The sequence below is a fragment of the Penicillium odoratum genome, assembly GCF_028828045.1.
Source record: "Penicillium odoratum strain IBT 22623 chromosome Unknown utg000004l_segment0_segment0, whole genome shotgun sequence".
Taxonomy (NCBI): Eukaryota; Fungi; Ascomycota; class Eurotiomycetes; order Eurotiales; family Aspergillaceae; genus Penicillium; species Penicillium odoratum.
Window position 1 is genome coordinate 3197330 of NW_026643146.1, and position 19653 is coordinate 3216982.

At 47.8% G+C, this 19653-nt stretch overlaps 6 protein-coding genes across 6 annotated transcripts; 2 read left to right on the top strand and 4 right to left on the bottom strand.

The window, feature by feature from the left end:
* Positions 1-48: 48 nt before the first annotated feature.
* On the bottom strand, positions 49-1561 carry N7520_005471 (uncharacterized protein; the record flags this gene model as incomplete). The annotated part of the gene is made up of 4 exons (XM_057139405.1): positions 49-747; positions 803-905; positions 963-1435; positions 1499-1561. 4 exons carry the CDS (start codon positions 1559-1561, stop codon positions 49-51), a joined length of 1338 nt encoding a protein of 445 aa, XP_056997612.1.
* Positions 1562-2741: 1180 nt separating this feature from the next.
* Positions 2742-3643, top strand: N7520_005472 (isopenicillin N synthase family dioxygenase; the record flags this gene model as incomplete). The annotated part of the gene is made up of 2 exons (XM_057139406.1): positions 2742-2945; positions 3005-3643. The coding sequence occupies 2 exons, from the start codon at positions 2742-2744 to the stop codon at positions 3641-3643; spliced, it is 843 nt and encodes a 280-aa protein (XP_056997613.1).
* Positions 3644-4103: 460 nt separating this feature from the next.
* Positions 4104-5785, bottom strand: N7520_005473 (uncharacterized protein; the record flags this gene model as incomplete). The annotated part of the gene is made up of 5 exons (XM_057139407.1): positions 4104-4297; positions 4352-4511; positions 4562-4673; positions 4723-5315; positions 5372-5785. 5 exons carry the CDS (start codon positions 5783-5785, stop codon positions 4104-4106), a joined length of 1473 nt encoding a protein of 490 aa, XP_056997614.1.
* Positions 5786-6141: 356 nt separating this feature from the next.
* N7520_005474 (uncharacterized protein) lies at positions 6142-7787 on the top strand (the record flags this gene model as incomplete). The annotated part of the gene is made up of 3 exons (XM_057139408.1): positions 6142-6641; positions 6692-7060; positions 7121-7787. The coding sequence occupies 3 exons, from the start codon at positions 6142-6144 to the stop codon at positions 7785-7787; spliced, it is 1536 nt and encodes a 511-aa protein (XP_056997615.1).
* A 720-nt stretch (positions 7788-8507) lies between these two features.
* On the bottom strand, positions 8508-12904 carry N7520_005475 (uncharacterized protein; the record flags this gene model as incomplete). The annotated part of the gene is made up of 4 exons (XM_057139409.1): positions 8508-10051; positions 10104-11106; positions 11176-12201; positions 12263-12904. 4 exons carry the CDS (start codon positions 12902-12904, stop codon positions 8508-8510), a joined length of 4215 nt encoding a protein of 1404 aa, XP_056997616.1.
* Positions 12905-18653: 5749 nt separating this feature from the next.
* On the bottom strand, positions 18654-19205 carry N7520_005476 (uncharacterized protein; the record flags this gene model as incomplete). The annotated part of the gene is made up of 1 exon (XM_057139410.1): positions 18654-19205. The coding sequence occupies one exon, from the start codon at positions 19203-19205 to the stop codon at positions 18654-18656; it is 552 nt and encodes a 183-aa protein (XP_056997617.1).
* Positions 19206-19653: the final 448 nt, after the last annotated feature.

The following is a 19653-nucleotide window of genomic DNA, read 5'->3' on the forward strand; positions in this document are numbered from 1 at the left end:
TACTTAAACATCACCCGAGACCTCATTGTAGAGAAAAGAATTTGACATTCAACGCTTAGAATAAATATCCCACAGACCCGAGCTTCCAAGCCAGTCCAAAAACACTTCATTCAAACCCTGTCGCAACAACTCATCGCCCATGTAAAACTTTCGTCTCTCACTCCATAAATGGGTACCAAATGTACTTTGAAGCGGAATTTTCATGCGAATTGCCTCGATGGACTTTTGAAGATCCACCCAATACACGCTCGTTGGCATCCAGCCACGTTCGAGATCGGTGGAAGATGCGAGACTCTCAAATTCAGGCAATTTCTGGACTGCCTCCCAGATTTTAAAGGCATCATAGTATGCCGCTTTGCCATATTTCTTCAAAACTTGCTGCTGATACTCAGGAGAGACCATCTGGCGAGAGGTTCGGTGCAAATACTCAATTTGCTGAGTAATGATACTCTGCAGCTCTTCTCTTTGGAAGGAAGAGCTTGAAACATCCCCCGCCTTATCAAGATAATGAGTGATTTCATCTCGGAGCTTTCTCAGGCGATATCGAGTCCACTCGGGGTAGAGCGATCCCAGATCCGCATAAGGCCGGATGTTGGTGATGTAGCTGGAGTCATAGACGTTCGGCATCCTTGAGCGATAAGATGTGATTGTAGAAATTCGTTCTTTCACTCCCTTGGCACGAGCAGCCAGGTGTTGAACTTCTCCTCCTTGCAGCATTACTGCATGTCCAATTTGTGGACCTTCCACCTGCATGATTTTTAGCTTGACTTCCTCTCCCCTGGTACTATCAAGCGAGAACTACTTTTTGGGCTTCACCATTCCCCTTTTTGATGTATGTTTCCCCACCGACCATGCCGTCAGTCTCACTTAGCATGACAACACAAACATAAGGATAGGAGTCATAGCTTTCCGCAATCAGTTCTAACACTCTCAACCATGAATGAACTGAGTGGGATACTTACTGCCAGGGTATGATAGAAGCTTCATCTTTCAGTGGATCGTAAGCCCGATCCTCAAGACTCAACTCTATTTTCTCTACTGAAGGCTCAACCTTCAAATTGTTAATCATTCCTTCAATCGTTGCTCCTTCAGCCTGGATGTTTGTATGGCCTATTTCTGTGGGCATCACTACCTCTAAAGGCACCCCGGAAGCCTCAGATACTATTCTCATCATTTCAGGGTGGGTCCAGAAGTCCCGAATAAATCGAGAGTGTTTGACTGCATCACGAAGGACCAGGGTGTTGGGAAATGGCGACGTTGCGCACTGTTCAATCACATTCTGCTGGAACAGGGCCTTTCGATAGGCTCTCACGCCTTGGGGTGATAGTAGTGGGAATGGTACTGTCCCTGCAATAGGCGTTGCGGTTGAACTTGGATTCAAAAGCAAATCTTGCATCGTTATCTTCTTTTCAGGCGGCACATAGTTGAGATGGACCTAATCAATGAAGTCTTGAGCGTTGGTCAAAACGAAAAGTGGTTTGTAACTGGATGGACCTACTGTGGGGTCAAACAGCTCCTCTTTGACAGAAACTAGTGGGTCGGATTCTCTCAAAGGGTCCATCCTGCGCTTGATGTGTCTCCTAAGTAACGATCAATTTCGTGGGATTCAATGTATTCTATCTGGTTTCACAGAAGAGCAGATTGAATCAAAAATGCTGCTTGGAGAAGAGTCAATAGGAGAATCTAGGCACCAAGAACAGAGTTTTAAAGCGACGCGTGCTGCTAATGACTATAGTGACTGCTACACCCTAGGTTTACACTCACACGCTATTCCCATCCAGGTAATTGGGTCCCGCAACACACATAACAAGGGATCGCATCTCCGCTTCTAGTTATCTATTTACAATAAACAGCGACTTATGATTCACGCCCATTTTTGAGAAGTACTATATACCTGTACTTTCTGTTGAATTCTTCGGTATTACAGGGGTCTCATTAAGTTACCTCCCGCTTCCGGTGGTGATTGTATTTACTAAGATTTACAAAATGTCAGATCTCTTATCTCTCTCCCATTGGGTACATGTAAGAGAACTGCCGGGGATAATGCCATTTTCACAGGTAAAACGTGGTGTTTCAAGTATTTGACCCTGGGTACTTAGAGACCGGGGTCGTAAAGTATCCGAGAGCAAATACTTGTGATACACCACTGTATTATCCACAGACCGTGTCAACGGTGTCGGAACCAGTATATATACGGCTTGATGGTGTTAATTTTGATAAAAGAACGTCGATAGAAGAGAATTTGGAATATTTCATTGACTTGGAATGAGATATATCAAACATTAAATCCCCAAGCCAAACAGATCGGATTGAAACCACACATGTGGGCATTCCATAAAGTTACCGGCCAAGGCATTATTTAGTTACCTAGTTATCTATCTCTAAATTAGTTGAAGTTAATTAGTTATCACATCGCTTAGGTAAGGTGACTTAATCGATAACTTAACTCCACAAAGCGGGGTCGACGTTATCTTTTATCGCCAATGCGGATGGCGGATATCTGGATGTCCGAACTTGCGACTCCGTGATAACACAGCGGGCAATAAAGTCCAACTGAAACTGGGAGTATTATTAAGATATATGTGGCAAGAAGACCTTCGCTTTGTTGAATTACGTTCCTGTCTATATACAGGTACCTCTAATGGCCGATTCAGCTCTTAATATACCATCGGTAGATATATCTCCATTCTTGGCAGATCCTAACTCCACTGAAGCCGACAGAATTGTCGCACAGATTCGCGATGCCTGTTGTACCAGTGGATTCTTCCAAATTGTCGGACACGGAATCGATCAAAATTTGCGTGATGCGGTATTTCGCGCTGCCAAAAAAATTCTTCGCTTTGAACTTGGATGAGAAGAAGAAGCACTGCGGTGCTCGTGGCCGGGGTTACGAGCTGATAGGATCTCAAGCTTTGGAGCCAGGAACAAAGCCCGACCTGAAGGAGGTGAGAAAATTCCCAGTTCATCTGTGCTTCCTTTGCCAACGATTGACACTTTCATCAAGGGGTACTTTGTGGGGCGTGACGATCCAACCCGAAAGCCACCATTTCGAGATTTCGAACATCCCAATGTGTGGCCAACAACCGCAATCCCCGATGTCGAGTTCAAAAATCCGCTGGTAGAGTATCACAAAGCTCTTTCGGCCCTAAGTAACCAGATGATGAAGCTCCTGGCTCGTGGCCTCTCAGGCATGGATCTAAATACTGATATCATCAATGATTTTTGCCACGAACCTGTCGCTAGTGTGCGTCTACTGCACTATCCTCCACATCCGCAGGATCATGATCCGGAACTCCGTGGAGCTGGAGCACATACGGATTTTGGTGCGATCACTCTTCTGCTTCAAGATGTCGGGTCAGGGTTGCAAGTCCTCAACCAAAAGTCTCTGGAGTGGATAGACGTCCCACCAAACAAATATGCGTATGTCGTCAACGTTGGCGACATGCTTTCATATTGGACAAAGGGCCAGTACTTGAGTAACATTCACCGCGTTATCAATACCAGTGGAACAGATCGATATTCTGTGCCGTTTTTCTTTGATGGTAATTTGGACTGTGAACTCAGGGCATTGGATGGCTCAAATGGGAAGGTATTGACGGTATCAGACCATCTCCATGCGATGTATGAGAAGGTTTATGTGTGATTATGCGTGGACCACCTTTGATAATGACTGCGTTGTCAAGCATTCCGTCGAATGAATTACTGTCCAAAACTACTAAATTTACTGTTCAGGGCTCAATACTGTCGAGACTCGTGAAGTGATCGATATTGGCCTTCGTGGACAGGTTATCTCAAATGATATAATTACCTTGTTAGAACTCCTGCCTCCTTTTTTGATTAGCTGGTCTTTCTACTTTTACCCTGACCTATGGCATGACTTCTCGAGGCGATACATGCGGAGGCCAAACCAAGTACGTCAAATGCGAAGAGTTCCACCGGTTTTAGGATTCGAAGTAAAATTATACTTTAAAATTGTAAATATTTTGGCGATAGCTGATCTGTCGTCCAGTGGAAGCAAGAGCTACATGGGTAGCCCGGCAACCGAAACAGCGGACAGAACCCGTATCCAGAGAGGGCGGGAGCTATTTACTAGACATGCGAGTTCATGGTTCCCAGGGGCCGCGGGCTCGACTTCCCGTCAAAAGCTGGGGTTTTTCGTCTCCCCAAACTAGAAGGACATCTTCGTGTCTAACTCCAAATTTATCTACCAGATAGATTCCTGGCTCGGATGTGAACGTCATACCGGTCTTTAACAAGCTGGCTGTATTCCCTTGGTTCATATACGGGCTTTCGTGAGCTAAGCCACGTTGTTAGTACCTCGGAATTGGATTCAAGAATGCATATAACGGACCTTTGATTCCGATCCCATGCCCCACACGATGTGTAAAGGCTTCAGCATACCCAGCATCGCTGATGACGTTGCGTGCAGCGATATCCACACTGGCCGCCGTCATATTCTCACGCATTTGATCAATTGAGCGAGTTTGTGCCTCGAAAACAATATCCCAAACCTTAACCCAAGTCAGTGGCCAGGATGAAGCAAAGAAACAGAATGACTTGCCTTCAGCTTCTCGGTCATGCGCGGTGAAAGTATCTCGTGTTTTGACGGCTTCTGCAGGAACGGAGGGAAAAAGGTACGGCAAATATCCGATGAGTAGCCATAGAGATGTGCACTATCTTAGCGTTAGATAGCGAATTTCATAATCTCCAGGAGTTACGAACCCAACATCGATTAAGACCAAGGTCTCGGGCTCCAAAACTTTAGATCCATTGGTTCCACCATGCGGGTTGGACGCATTCTCATCAAAAAGCACGATATCGAAGAAAGGATCCATTCCAGCGGCCCGAAGTGCCTCGTCAAGAGCAGCGGCAATTTGATTCTCCGTCAATCCTGGGTAGAGGCATCTTCTCATCTGTCGCACCGCTTCAACGGTTCCGGTATTAACCGCGCGTAAAATCTCAACCTCTCTATCTGTTTTGATCTGTCTGACTTCCTCAACATGGCCCTGCAGACCGACTATCTCAAATCCCGCAGATCCAAGTCCGCGCTGGATGAAATCTCGCATTTCTTCATCTACCATCAGGCGCGCAGGTCGACGGAGGCCCAAGAACACATCCGATTGTTGGAGAGTGGCGTACGGATTCCAGTGCTCCTCCCACGGCACGATCGAAATTTCCTCAGAGAAAGGCATTCCAAGAAGACGGGCACGTTCAGCCTCGAAAGACGGGCAGAGAAAGGTGGTATTGGCCTTCACGCTGCCGGTGGATTCATCATGGAATGGGCGTACAACCATCAGAAAAGGACGCTCTTCCGGCTAAGTTGGTGGGTCAAATATGCCCAGAAGAATTGAGATCCTAATGAATGACTTACCTCCCACACTTCCCACTCGGGCTGGCTCACGTTGCCATAGTACTTGAATGTATACCCCGGCTCAATCACGAAGGCATCAGCTCCCTCATCAACCAGCGCTTGCGCCAATCGATCCCGTCGTTCTTCAAAGTCTGCAACTGTGATGGGGATGACGTTTCTCATGAATGGGAGCCCCGTATCGAGAAGATTGTTGGTTGCGCATTGTTGGAATGTTTTCAAGCGGTCAGAGTTGTCCAAGTCGCTCCGAATGATTTGACCAGGCGCGAGGAGATCAACGTCCCTAAGCAACGATGTGTGACGAGAAAAGTTGTAAGTCGTGGCTAGTAGACCAGCACTGGCTATCATCCATGCCAGGTTGCGAGCTGTGAAGCGATTCCTGGGCTTGGCCTCGCCAAAGGGCAGGTGTTTTGACATGATCCAAGTAGTTGATACAAGTGAAAAAAAGAAAATTGTCTTCCATTTCACCCCTCATTCAATTTCCCCCTCAATCTCGGGTTGATTCTTATCTCGTTTTGACCTTCCTACTTTCGCATCTGCTTTCCCCGCCTGGGCCGCTTTTTAGCGTCAAGGCCCAAGCACCGTTGCGGAAATTTATACGGTAGTTACTTTTGTGCCTCTTGATTGGTACAGTCGGACTAGATTTACCTGCAACGACATCGGACAAATCAGGTTTACTGCTGTATTCTGGTAGATACCATGGATTTTATAAAGTGTGAGCCGTGTCCAAATCTGCCAAGTACCAACAGCTAACTCCAATCTCCAACCCCATCATGGAAAAGCCTACAGTAGTCGAGAAACGTGAGCCTTGCGAAAAGAAACCAGAAGCGAAAGAAGTGGACGTTCCAATGGCGACGCTTGCCCTTTCCCCCGCAACATGTTATCTGACAGATGACCCCTACAATGGCCGAGGCTACTCACGCCTCTCCATGATCACGATGGTCATCTTCAGTGGCCTCGCAATCGGGTCGGATGGCTTCAACGCTTCCATCATTGGGAACCTGGAATTGATCATGGCCGTCATTTATCCGAAGTCGCTGACCACGGCTGTAGCCGCTAGGTTATCCAACGCATTCATGGTCGGTATGATTATCGGCATGCTTTCATTTGGTTACATCTCTGATAAGATGGGGCGCAAGGCTGGCGCTGTTCTAACAACCACAATTTTGGTTTTGGGGATTGCGTTGAGTGCCGGTGCTAGCGGGCTGACCGAGGATGGGATGTTTTGGATGCTAATCATAGCCCGCGGAATCGCAGGTGTTGGAGCTGGCGGGTGGGTTAATTCACCTTATCCGTGAGCTATTGCTAATTTCAGCCTATTAGAGAGTACCCTGTTGCAGGGGCTGGTGCTGCTGAAGCCACAGACGAGGCTCCGAGCATTAGGAAGCGAAGAGGCTTTATTTTTGCAATCATTGGTGACCTGTCGGCATCCCTTGGATTTGCCTTTGGTTCTCTGGTACCACTGATTTTGCTTTTGTGTTTTCATCAACAAGTAAAACACTATGAAGCTGTGTGGCGAGTCTCATTGGCCATGGGGGCCATTGCTCCTCTTTCGATCTTCTGGTTTCGCTATCGGATGGTTGTCAGCTCAGCATATCGCAAGAGCTCTATGAAAAAGCAGAGGCTACCCTATTGGCTAGCGATCAAAAAGTATTGGCGGCCTTTGCTGGGTGTTTCTGGTTCGTGGTTCATGTGAGTACCCTCAATACCGCAGAATAGTCTCGCTGTGGCTAATCACAGCTGATACATCAGTTACAACTACATTTCCTATCCTTTCGGCCTGTTTTCATCCACCATCGTCGGTCAGGTAAATCCGTCCTCTTCCTTGGCGCTCACAATGGCCTGGGGAACATTGATCAATTGCTTCTATATTCCCGGCGCTTTCATTGGTGGTTTTCTCTCGGACCGTATTGGCCGCCGCCGCACTATGGCACTGGGGTTCTTCCTTCAGGCCATTCTTGGCTTCATCCTAGGAGGAGCGTTGGGCCCGATCCAGACAAATCTACCACTATTTATCGTGCTCTATGGCATATTTCTTACCCTCGGAGAGGTCGGCCCAGGTTCTACAATTGTTCTTACTGCCAGTGAAAGCTTTCCCACGTCAGTTAGAGGCCATGCAGTAGGACTAGCTGCTGCATGGAGTAAGGCCGGGGCGGCGATTGGAACTCAAGTCTTCAAGCCAATCATGGCTACATGGGGCGATGATGAGCTTCATGGCACTCAGGCCGTCTTTCTCATTGGATCAGGGTTTGCCGTACTCGGAGCTTGCCTGGCGTGGTTTGTGCTCCAGGACAGTAATAAAATCCTCGATCACGGTGACCAGGAGTGGAAGGATTATCTGGTTGCTCATGGCTACTCAAACATTGAATGGGGCAATGGAGAGCAAGAGGCTATACCGGACCAAAAACTGGCTGATTAGATCAACTCGCACGAGTCAGTGCTCAAAGTCGAAGGTCATTGTCGGGCTTCGCTTTTCCTTCAATGTCGTCTTCAAAGATGAGTTGTAGTCCCTCTTGAAAGGGACCAACTTACTTGCGAAGTTCTTTGACTTGGGGCCCGCCATACTCCCTGGCAACTCGCAGCTCTTTGAGAATATTTAGAAGATCAAGTACGAGTATCTTTCTGATACTAGAGGCTTACCCCCGCGCTTTTTGCACGGCGCCTACTTAGGTTTTAGACCTCACCTCCTACTATATCTCCTACTCAGTCTCCTACTTGATCTTCTTCTTAGTCTCCTACTCAGTATCCTATCCAGTATCCTACCTTCTTTCGTACCGTGTTAATCTAATGGTCAAAGGTCTCCCCAAATTCATAATTAGCGGAATAGAAATGCAAGAGAGAGAAAAGAGAAGAGAAAAAAAATGAAGTGGAAGGAGAAGGGCAAAAAGCAAAAATCTGGTGGAGGTTTCGAACGTATGTCCAAAAAGTCTGCAGCGTACCCAAGTAACAGAGTGGTAGATTTTGCATGTGCCTTATCGATTTTTTGTACTGGGAACCAGAATTGTAAATAAGCGTTGCATATCAAGTAGTAGAACTGGAGCTCATATGTGTTAAAAGAAATTATAAGTTGAAAGAATGTGCAAGTGGAGGCTGTGAGAGTCACCTCATCTTGATCTCGGTAATTCTAGTCATTGAACAATTACAACCCCTCCGCCACCAAAGCCAGTGGAGCACAATCAGATGCCACACCACCCACAACAGTGTATGTCAGATCAGAACCCTCGAGGACACTCGCACCAGTATCAGGATCCTCAACAAGGAAAACCTTGTTTAATTGATCCTGGATTCCGCACACGAAGGGGAAGTAGTAATTCCCAAGGGTATCAATCGCGACAAGAATGTCCTCAGCTCCCGTGGACATCGGAACCAAACTAATGAGGTTGGCTGTCAGGGGAATCTCGCCCCAAGCTCCAAGACGCAGCCGTGACGCCCCAACAGAAGTCATACTATCGGGAAAGTAGTAAAGTAGACGAGAGGCCGAGTCTCCGATGACAAGACCTTCAGTAAGATCGGCGGCAAACTGGATTCCGTCGGTCAAGCTGGTGAGATTGGTGCTGTCGCTGACAATGGAGACGAACAAGCTTCCATTGATAGAGGGATTCAAGTAGAGTGTACCAGTGGTGTCAGTGATAGTCATAACGCCAGTAGTGTCATCAATAGTGGAGTTTGATACCACTGTTGCATTGTCAGACCGGGAAGAGAAGAAATGACGACCGTAAGGGCCAAATTTCCCGGTCGGAGAACGCTTCTTCTGTTGAGGGACGCTGACCGGAATCGTCTTGGATCTGGAGACAAGAGTGCTGTACGCACGCTTATCCGTCAAATCCGACACATCAACTGCTCTCTTCTTAGTGACTGAGGTGGGGAAGGCTTGGTAGGTGTTCTCATCGCCAGTAAGGTGTTGCAAGTTGCCAGACGAGTCGCGGTAAAAGATGACACCAGTCTTTACATAGCCATACCAAAGGTCCTCTCCGAAAAATGTGTTGGAGAATTCGAATGACTCTCCCGCTGCGGCGGCGCTGTAGACTGCATCATAGACTGTCTCATTTGTTATCACACCGATGCCCCAAACAATGGAGACAATCGTGATTTCAGCGTCTGCTGGTTTGGTGTATGTGGTCGCTTCGTAGGTGTATGGAGATAGACTGAGAGCACCAGGAACGATCAAGTATTCTGCACGGGCAAGCATTGCAGACACAAATACGCGAAGGTCAGTGCCATACTCGAAGAGCATGACGATAGATCTCTCGTCCGAAGCCTTCGACGTACCGGCCCATGAATTGGTGAAGAACGCTTCGAGCTCTGGAAGAGTGATAAGAATGTCATTACCGATGACAAACTTCGTCTTGGCAATGCTAGTCTGGTCAGAGTCTCCGTAAATGAAGTATTCCATTGTAACCGAGGTTGGTGTGGCCACGGCTGTAGCTGTAGTCGTTGTAGCTGTAGTCGTTGTTGCTGTAGTCGTTATTGCTGATGTGGTTGTTGAAACAGCATCTCCAATACACCCATTGGCCAGATCAGCCAATGTGTACGAGTCCAGCGTATATGTGCCCGCATCAAATGCGGAAAGATCAAGAACGACATTGTTAACCAAGGCCAGGTCCCAAGTGATGCCGTAGCATCCATCGGCAGGAGTGACGTCTGCCTCTCCATTTGTGTAGGACAGATCATCATCGTACTCAGCTTTTGACTGTTAGAAGGTAGTTCAAAGGTGGAAACATAGAGAATGGCTTACCAGTAGCAGAGATTCCTGGAGTATCAACCAATTTTGCTTCCTTCTCCCACTTTCCATTCAAAATATTGAGACCAAATGCTAAGGTCACAGGAAGACCCAAAGTGGAAGTAATAGTAACATCCCCGTCGAAGCTTGCAGAGTAATTGTGGGTGGGTGTGAAACCAGAGTGAGTAGATTGAGAGTGGTCAATCAAATCGAGCATGGCAGAGATATCGGACCAGATCAACCCAGCCCCAACGAGATATTGACCCTCGGCTTGAATATCAAGCTCAGCAGACACACCAAGGGCCAAGCTAGGACCCAATGTGACAATGTCAGGAATTGAAAAGCCGGGCAGACCGACAGTGAAAAGATCGTGCTCGGTGAGCAAATCATATTCAGCAAAGGCATCGAGGCCAATGAACAATCCGGCGTACATATTTCCCGTTAAGGAGAGTTGACCTTTGGTAATTCCAGAGGTAATGCTGGCCGAGAATGAACCAGTCACTTTGAAGTCACCGCTCACGCCACAGTTAACACACCAGAGTTCAATACCAGGCTCGGGATCCGCATCTCCAATAAGCTCTTCCGTGATCTTTTCCAGGACGTTTTCATCCAACGAATAGTGGGAGTCATCATCATCATCAAGGGTCAGAGTATAGAACTTAAACCCATCACCCCAAGGGGACTCGGTCAAGAGCGAGGATGGAGGCCCAATGCTCAGTGGGAAGTTGAAGGTTTGCTGGTAGTTGCCAGTCACGACAAAAGTTGCGAGCGCCACCACCGTTTTCGCAATGGTAGCCACTGTACTTGCAACTGACTTCACAACTGATGCTACAGATGCAACAGCTGTAGTGACTACAGCCTTTGCGACCGTAGTCACTTTGGTAACGACGGCCTTAGCAACAGTCTTGACTACCGCAGCGACCTTCTTAATGGCAGCCTTGATTTTGCTAAAGATGGATCGACGCATCTTTCGGGAGTTCGTGCTCGCTGAACCAGGAGCAAGAGCAAGCAGAGTAGCCTAGTTTCAAGTTAGCGTAATGAAGAGGCTTTCAGTTTGGGAAAGGGGAAAGAAGAGCTGAAAACGTACATCGGTATCAGCATCAGTTGCAACAGAGTAGTAGCCAAGCAGATCATCCAGATTCTCGTCGAAGTCACTTCCACAGGAGACTGCTGGAAGACCATCAATATATGACGAGTCTGGCGAGGTGCAGCCTAGAGATGATGAAGAGGAAGTGGTAGTAGAATTGGAATCATCCTCTGTGTAGTCAATTGAGCCAAAATCCATTCCAACGGTTTCCACAACATCTGAAATTGATTCGATGGTACCAGAAGCCACAAATGAATCTGTCGAATCATCAAAGACAATTGAAGTAGACAGGAAGTAGATACTCTGGCCATCGGAACTACAGCTAGACGCGGCCGTGACGAGGATCACCTCGGAATCAGTGGGCCAAGCACCTTCAGCATAGACATATGCCGCCGAATTGCTGAAACTTCCCGACAACGAGTTGTCGACGCAGACGATATCCTCAATGTAGATCGATTGATCTAGCACAATGGAGTCATACGCAAAGGTAAGGTTCAAGCGCACGTAAGGATACGCAGTGCTGGAGTCAGAGGAGGTACTATCATCTGCACTGTACCACACTTGAGCAAGCCCAGTGGGAGTCAGAACACCAGTGCCGCCCATGTTGACACCAGGAGGATCAATGGGAGTCAAGGTAGCTGTTGGGGCGGTGCTGAGAGTAATTGGACCTGCGAATGAAGAGACTGTACCGCCACCGTAATTGGAATTGGAAGTTGTTGTGACAACGTATGAAGCAGATGTGACTGTGGCAGTGGCGGTGATAAGATCAAAAGTTGTAGATGAAAGAGTCACATAATTCACGGAAGTGGCAGTCACAGTGTCCGTTACATCAGTGGTGAAATCGATCGTGGACTGCACAATGGACTCTGCCGTGATGGTCTCGATGAAGTCGACCGTTCTCAGGATTGTATTTGTAGTGGTCTCATCCAACGTCACAATATCCGTAATGTCTTTTGTGGTGCGAACCGTTGACAGAATGTTATCAGTAATAGTGGCGGTTTTGTGAACAGTCGAAGTCTCGGTTATCTGAAATCCAATTAGCGAAGAAACTTCATTTATATCAGTCCAGGGCAGATGCTGCATGTACAGTAGGTTTGACGGCAGTTTTGGTTATAGCATGAGTGATCGTGGGCGTTGGCAGGTGTAAACAAGAGCAGACGGCTGTGACAACATTGCTCCCAAGTCCCCGAAGAGCCCAGGGAACGGGCCGTTCCGGTGGATGCCCAGGAGATCGCCCAAAGATTTGTTCAAATCCTGCGGTAGAGGTAGCTGTAACCACATCCAAATCGGTTGAAGTCAAAATTTGGGTGATTGTAGCAGTCGACGTATCGATGATGGTAGCAGTGTCAGTCTGAAACACATCATTTATTATGGTTGTTGCCAGTGTGGTATCAATGGTATCAGTAGTTGACAGGGTAGAGTGGTCTGTAGTGGTCTCGGTCCGTCGGTCGGTGATTATTTCAGTGACAAGGTGGGTAGCAAGGACAGTGTGGGTGCCTGTTTTGGAGACAGTAGTCGTAACAATTCTGGGCGGTGGAGTCCATGTTTTCGTGACAGTAGTTGTGTGGGTTGGAATATGCAGTACACTACTGCAGTATAGCTGGGCCTCCCAATCCCAAGAAATATCATCAATCACATGGCGTTCAGATTGACAGACATTGCCCTCTTTTAAAGAAGGTAGGGCAGAAGCTGTGGCCACAAGGGCCAACAGAAGATGGGTCCAACCCATCCCCGAGAGCCAAGATAACAAACGAGTGAGATATCTATATATATGTGAATATTGAAGCGAATGGACGTCAAAAGAATTGACCGGTAAAAGGAGAATGTCCCAGGTTTGAAGCCTAACGATCAGTCATATTCATCCGGGGAAAACCTTTGCCCATATATAGTAGGGGGAAATGGATGAGGCCTTTGCTAATTTGGTCAATTGAGATAGCTGGGGTTCTCCTGGCTAAAGATGGACAAAGCAAGCGATGATAGTGCCCTGGTTTGGGGATTCAATAGTAACGCCACTTTGAAAGCCGAGGCTTGCGTGCTGCGGCTCGAAATGAGATGAAATATTCCTTGCGGTTGGCTTTTTATGCCAACATTCATTAACAGACACTAACGGTTTCAAGTTGCTTGCAATTCCCGTTTTATGATCCTCTCTTTTACATTTTTTCAATGCCTGTCTATGTGCATTCTGTCGTTTCTGTATGTAGTATTAATGTCTAACTAAGCGGTTTAAAAGGGTCAGGTGGCTTAAGCTTTTTTGCCCAGGGTCTGTCCAATCGGCCCCGTTTCCCCGCCACTTTTATGCTCTTTTGCTGGATAAATTACCCACTTAAATTTCAGGCACCAGCTTAATGTATCTTAGTTTGGGGAAGAAATAACCGATCTTCTCCCACAAAAGCGCCACAACAGCTAAGCTATTTGTACCCGAACTCCACCATAACTGCCGGCCATGGATAATTAGGTCAAGATACCGGAATTGGGCTGATTCCAGGAGAATCTTTCGATGGATTTTGTCTCCCTGGTTCCAGTCTGGAAATTGATTCATTTTTGCCAGATCCAATGAAGTTGGAGGATATGGAACTACAAGAAAAAATAGAGTTCCAAGCACAGCTTAGCGGAAGCTTTACGCTCACATAACCCCATAGAGGGTTTAAAAGGGTTATTGAGCAATTGATACGCTATAGTCCCCTATTATCGGGTGCATGGAGACCAGTCCAAGCCCAGCTGACTCCGGCTCGCTTGGACTAACCCTGTCGATCTAGCTTTGGGTGAGTGGGTCTGCTCTGCACACTTTAAATTATTCGCCTTGTCGGCAAGTAAATTTGGTTCAGTCCATAATTAAAGGGCACTTCTGCCGAGCACTTCCGAGGGTGGCTGAGCGAAATACAAAAAATCTCTTAATTTCGACTATCACCCACAGCGCTCACCTCTGTTGTATGCTTAAAATAGTTGCGTGAAATAGAGCATAAATAATTCAAGCGCCTCCGAATGACACAAAATAGCTTATCCACACCACTACTTTGAGTACTGTGGACACTTGGGAAATCTTACGATACGTGTATATATTTCAGACACAGTATCGCTCATCGGCTCATCGAGGCTGTACCTCTAGAGCATATGTCGCGATTGCTATCTGAAGATTAGCGCTGTCTCGGCCTTCTCCGAGAGCCAAACCCTCGGCTTTACCATCTTTATTGGGGGCTATTTTTGATCTCTTGGGCACTGTGACATTTGATATTGATCACTGATCACCGGTGATAGAAATTTGACTAATGCAGGCTGCCGACCGGACCCGTATTGTGCATCTTTTGCCAGATGAAATTCATAGAGATGCCTACTGCCGAACCGGGTCCGGGGTCGTTACTACCAAGAAAGGGTAGCCAAATTCAGATTGGTGAAAGCTTGTACTTGTATGAAGAATACTGTTAATACTTCTCTTGAAATAGTACTCGATAGGAATGACTTGAGGGCTTATTGGGAATATTTTAAGACATTTTAGGAGAGACAATATCAATCGCAAGAACATTCTCAAAAGGCCATACATATACTTTCTAAGGAAAGAAAAAACCGGCGCAAAGAGGAAAGCCAAATCAAGTAGTTTGAGCTTCATGGGTATGATATGATGGACTTCTGTCACGAAAGCAGTTAACACAGATTTCTTGATGCGATGTACTGACGAGGGTACGTATTCCTTCATCGGCTGACTGCGTTTACCGCACCTGTGGTTTTGAATGCAAGTTCAACTTTTAGGTTAACGGCAGCAAAGAACACCGTCTACGGAGGCGAGTAGCGGCCATGAGGACAGAAACTTCAGAATCACATGATAAATAGCCGAAATTCATGTATGCTACTAAGCTAATCTACCCCTTTGTCACTTGGGTATACCACAGACTTTTTTGAACGGACGTTCGAAACCTCCTCCAGACTTTTCTTCCTTTCACCTGCTCCTTCCACTTCATTTTTTTCTCTTCAATCTTTTGTCTCTCTTTTCTATTCCGCTATATGTAATCTTGGAGAGCCCTTTGAACATTTGACTAATCTGGTATGATAAGGGAAAATACTGGATAGGAGACTAAGTGGGAGACTGAGCAGTAGACTAAGTTGAAAATTCAATGGGAAACTGATAGGAGATAGAGTAGGAGATATAATATTATACCTTAGTAGTAGGCGCTACCCTAGAATGTTCTGTCCTCATGGCCGCCATTCGCCCCTATAATCCATCCTCTGGTTAAAGTAGAGCGGTGAGTGTAAAGGATGAGTCAACCAATACCTATCGCCTTCTTTATTGGTGACCTCACACAGTCAAGAGGAGCAAGAAGAGTTTAGTTTGGCCGCAACGGGTTACCTGTCGCTGCGGTCGTAGACCGTGGCGTCAGATAGGCCCAAATGACCCGGGCCAAACTAGGATGGTGGAGGGGACGGTGGTGGAAGCAGCAGAGACAGCGGGGCCGGGGAGCCTGTCTGGAACTGGTGGTTGAGCTTGTAAAGGACTGACGCATTCGTCGTAAAATAGACCCTGAATGCCTCCGAGGTCCATCTCCCTAGCATCTGAATCTGGTCGTCGAGTATCCCACTATCGTGCGCATGCTGAGCCGCACCCTTCCGAAAGCTGTGACCTGAATATCCGTGTGTCGGTATCCTAAGTGCTCTTAGCTTAGTAGATAAGGTCGAGAGGAAGTTGTTGCGGCTAAATGGTCTTCTGCCGAAGGAGAATAATGGGGCGTCGGGCCCTTTGGGGTCGAGAAGTAGCAGTTTCCGAAGGGCGTCAACTGGGCATGCGCCGTCTCCCGTCTTTGCAAGAATAATTTGCACCCCTTCGTGACGGCGGTCCGTCTTACTGCGCTTGAGTGTGAGTTGCGCGTGGTCTAACGAGGGCGAGAGTCTGACGTCTGAGCGCGTTAACTTTGTGGTGGAGAAGATAGAACGTGTGCGGAGGTCTTTAGTCTTATAGGTAAATTCTCCGAGGCGGAGAAACCCAGCAAATGCTACCCGACACGCGGTTACGAAGTTTAGGTCGTCTAGGAGGTTCGCATTCATCTCTAAGGGACGTAACGGGAGTATGGCGAGGCCTGCGGATAGTTTCGTGATAGTGTCACGCGAAATCGGTTTTCTGAGCCGTACTTTTATCATGGGATTGAGTCTTCTCGCGCCGTCTATAAGACGTCGGAAATGCTTATTATTAAAGAGTTTATCGTCATGGAAGTTGTCGATATGGTAGGCTCGGAGAGCGGCTAGGTCGGCGAGTGCGGTATCAGGCTTGACGGCCTTTTGACTAGCGTTACCAAGAAGTCGTGCGCTTAGCCATGAGGTCAATGAATGCCTTGAAACTGGCCACGCGGATAGATTCTGTAGCGCGTAGTGCTTTTCGTAATTACGCTGAACGGAGAGGTAAACGGAACGTGTGTTAGCGCTGAGTCCGTTCCAGAGCAGTTTCAGGTGGCCTGCATTGAGCTAAGGAGCTCGTAAAGAGAACCACGCGGGCGGTTCAATACCGAGAGGTCCTGCTAGTGGGGACAAATATTAGCAATGTCTTTAAGATTATTACGTGAGAGCGCATCTGCTAATGTATTTTCCCGGGAGGGGAGCCATAGTGGCACGATATGGATGTCTCTCGCCGCCGCTAGGATAAGTAGGCTCTTTAGAGGTGCGTTAGGCGGACCATGAAGGAAGCCTTTCTTAAGTCCCATGTGCGCTGTAGAGCTATCCGTGTGGATAACGAGAGTATGATGGAGCCAATGGTGGCTGAAGAGTAGGAAGCCTTAGAGGATGGCGTCTACTTCTTAAGTATTGATGTGCGCATGTACGTCTTAAGCAAGGGCCAATGTGGCAGTATTGCTTTGATGAAGCTGGTGACAATAGGCCAGCCAGCAGTCTAATGTAGACTTGGATGAGAAGAAGAAGAGCCCCTAGCCTATACTAGAAGCATCTGTGTAGAGATGCGTGATAGTGCGGCGGCAAGGGTCAATGAGGAGTACGCCGTTAAAGAGAGATAAGGAGTCCCTCCACCATTCCAAATCGTCACATACCTCGTAGGGGATACGGCAGCGCGCGCTACTCCCATATGGGAAAACGGCTTAGAAGGAGTATAGAGACTATAGCCTTGTTCTCCCTAGCCGGACAACTCTTAAACAGAAGGCTAATAAGCCTGCGAGGCGCTCTGTTTACTTAAGTGAGAGACTCACTGCCGTCAGACAAGCTGCGGCGTCCAATATAGCGCGGCATAACTTTTCTGGTGGTAGACAAGCTTCCATTACAATAGAGTCGATCTAGATACCTAGGACTGTAACGCAGGTCCCTTGCTGGTCCTTTTTGGTATTGCGGGGGATACGTAGGTAGTCGGTGACCCTGTTGTAAACCTCGTCGAAGGGACCCGTGGGCTCGGACACCGAGGGAGACCGGGCAATGACGATGAAGTCGTCTAGGTAATGATTGATATAGAATGCAGGTAGGTGGCATTGGAGTATCCAATGGAATGCCTCGGCGAAGAGATTGAACAGAAATGGGGCCGTTGCGAGGCCAAAGGGGAGACAGCATTCGACGTAAGTCGAGTCATTCCACTGGAAGGCAAGGAGATGTTGGTTATCCTCGGCAACGGGGACTATTCGGAAGGCGTCCTTGATATCCCTCTTAATGATTGTGCAACCTCGGCCAGCTTATATGACCTACTCGTAGATATGATCGATTATCATATATTCGATCGCTGACCAGGAGTCCGGTATGCCCTGGTTAAGGCCCTATCCAGGCGGCCAAGATAGGTCATGGATGCGGCGCCATCCCCCATCGTGCTTAGGAACCAACCCAAGCGGTGAAACAAAGGAGGGCCTAGAGGCTAGTCTAACACGGCCGAGGTTGAGGTCTTCTGCTAGTTGGGCCGTGATTATGCCGGGTTCGTGTATGTGATGGTTAGAGGAATAGCGAAACTGCTTCTTGCCCCTATAGCCAACCTGGGCACCATAGGTCAGAATCCCAGCGATAGTAGAGCCCAGATCGCCTGGATAGTAGCGCAGAAGATTGCTCCAGCCTTTCGCATTGAGTGGTGACGGAGAGGATTGTAATCTTGGGAGCTCTAGGTTGAACACGGGGTATTGAATAGCAGTATTTAGTCTAGGTAGTTGCCCCTGCGGTGTGAGGCTTAGGGACAAGGGGTTAAGAACAACGTTACCGGTGTCACTAGTGCAGTTCTCAAGAGCTATCGCTTGCTACTTCTTCTTACGGCAGGAGGAGGCACCATGCTCGCTTAGGCCGCATGCCGTGCACTCATGACGTCTCTTGCAGCCTTCCCAGGAGCACCCTATCGTATTGAACTTATCGCAAACCTCTGTCTCATTATTCGAAGACCTGGTATTCCTGGCTTGACGAGGCCGGGCTGGAGGATTTGTTAGTGACTTCGCAGGTAGGGTGAGATTATGGCGGAGGTATTTCTCGCGAAATGGGCCCGTGACCAGGTAGTTATCCGTCGATAGCTCTCCTTTATCCAGTATGTATTAGTGGAAATTAAGGGCAAGTAGGAGAACTGCTTCCGACCACTGATAAGTCTGAGCGAAGTCCAGGATCTGTCTCATAAACATGAGGAGGTTGGGAATTGCCTTAGGATGTTTCTCGCCGAAGAGGTACCCTACAACGGCCAGATAGGCAAGAAAGCAAGTCGTCCATATCTGAGAGTTAGGGCCCCAGTCCTTAAGCGACGCTGCTGCCTTCTTGAAGCCCACTGTGCCTCCCGATTCGGTCATTTTGAAGACTCTATCCTCCTGATCTAGCTCGGTGACTGACTTCTCTTTGAAGCGTATAAGTTCAGTCGCCTTCAACTTCCTCTCGAAGACGCGGATAAGAAGGGCGGCGGAGACACCCGGAAATATGTCGATGAGTGATTTGACCTCAGGGGGAGGCTCACGGTTTTCTTCGAGATTATCGTCATCTTGCAGGTCCACATGAGGTCTTCTGCGGCGTAGATCGGTCTCTGCTACATCCAATTCAAGGCGTCTAGCCCTGTCTTTCTGTATCTGCCCTAACCAACTGGCACGGTCTGCCGCACCCATAGTCTCCCAAATGTGGGCCGGTGGCCAAGCGGAGTCGAGCGGGGCAGGAGTGACACTGCTGGACTGGCTGAATGTCATGGTGGAGAGAGATATAGTCAAGGCTTATCGATGCTGTTGCCGTAGGGAAGGACGTGAAACACAAAATTGACACTTGACTGCCTGAGAGATGACGAGCTACGAGCTACCCGCAGAGGCCATCAAATGACTCTCGTGAGGCAGTTGTAGGAGGAAGAGGCCCTCGGAAATGTCGGTGTAGATATCACGTGAGGCTACAGACATGGTGAGGCTACAGGCATTGTGAGGCAACCCCAATAAAACCACTCCCTTGATGCAGGCTTCAGATCACGTGTGTATTACCAGGTTCTCTCATCGACCAAGTGTAATGTAAGACTTATTTCAAACTATAAAATCCATGGATATTCCATCAAAAACAATCAAACCTTGAAAC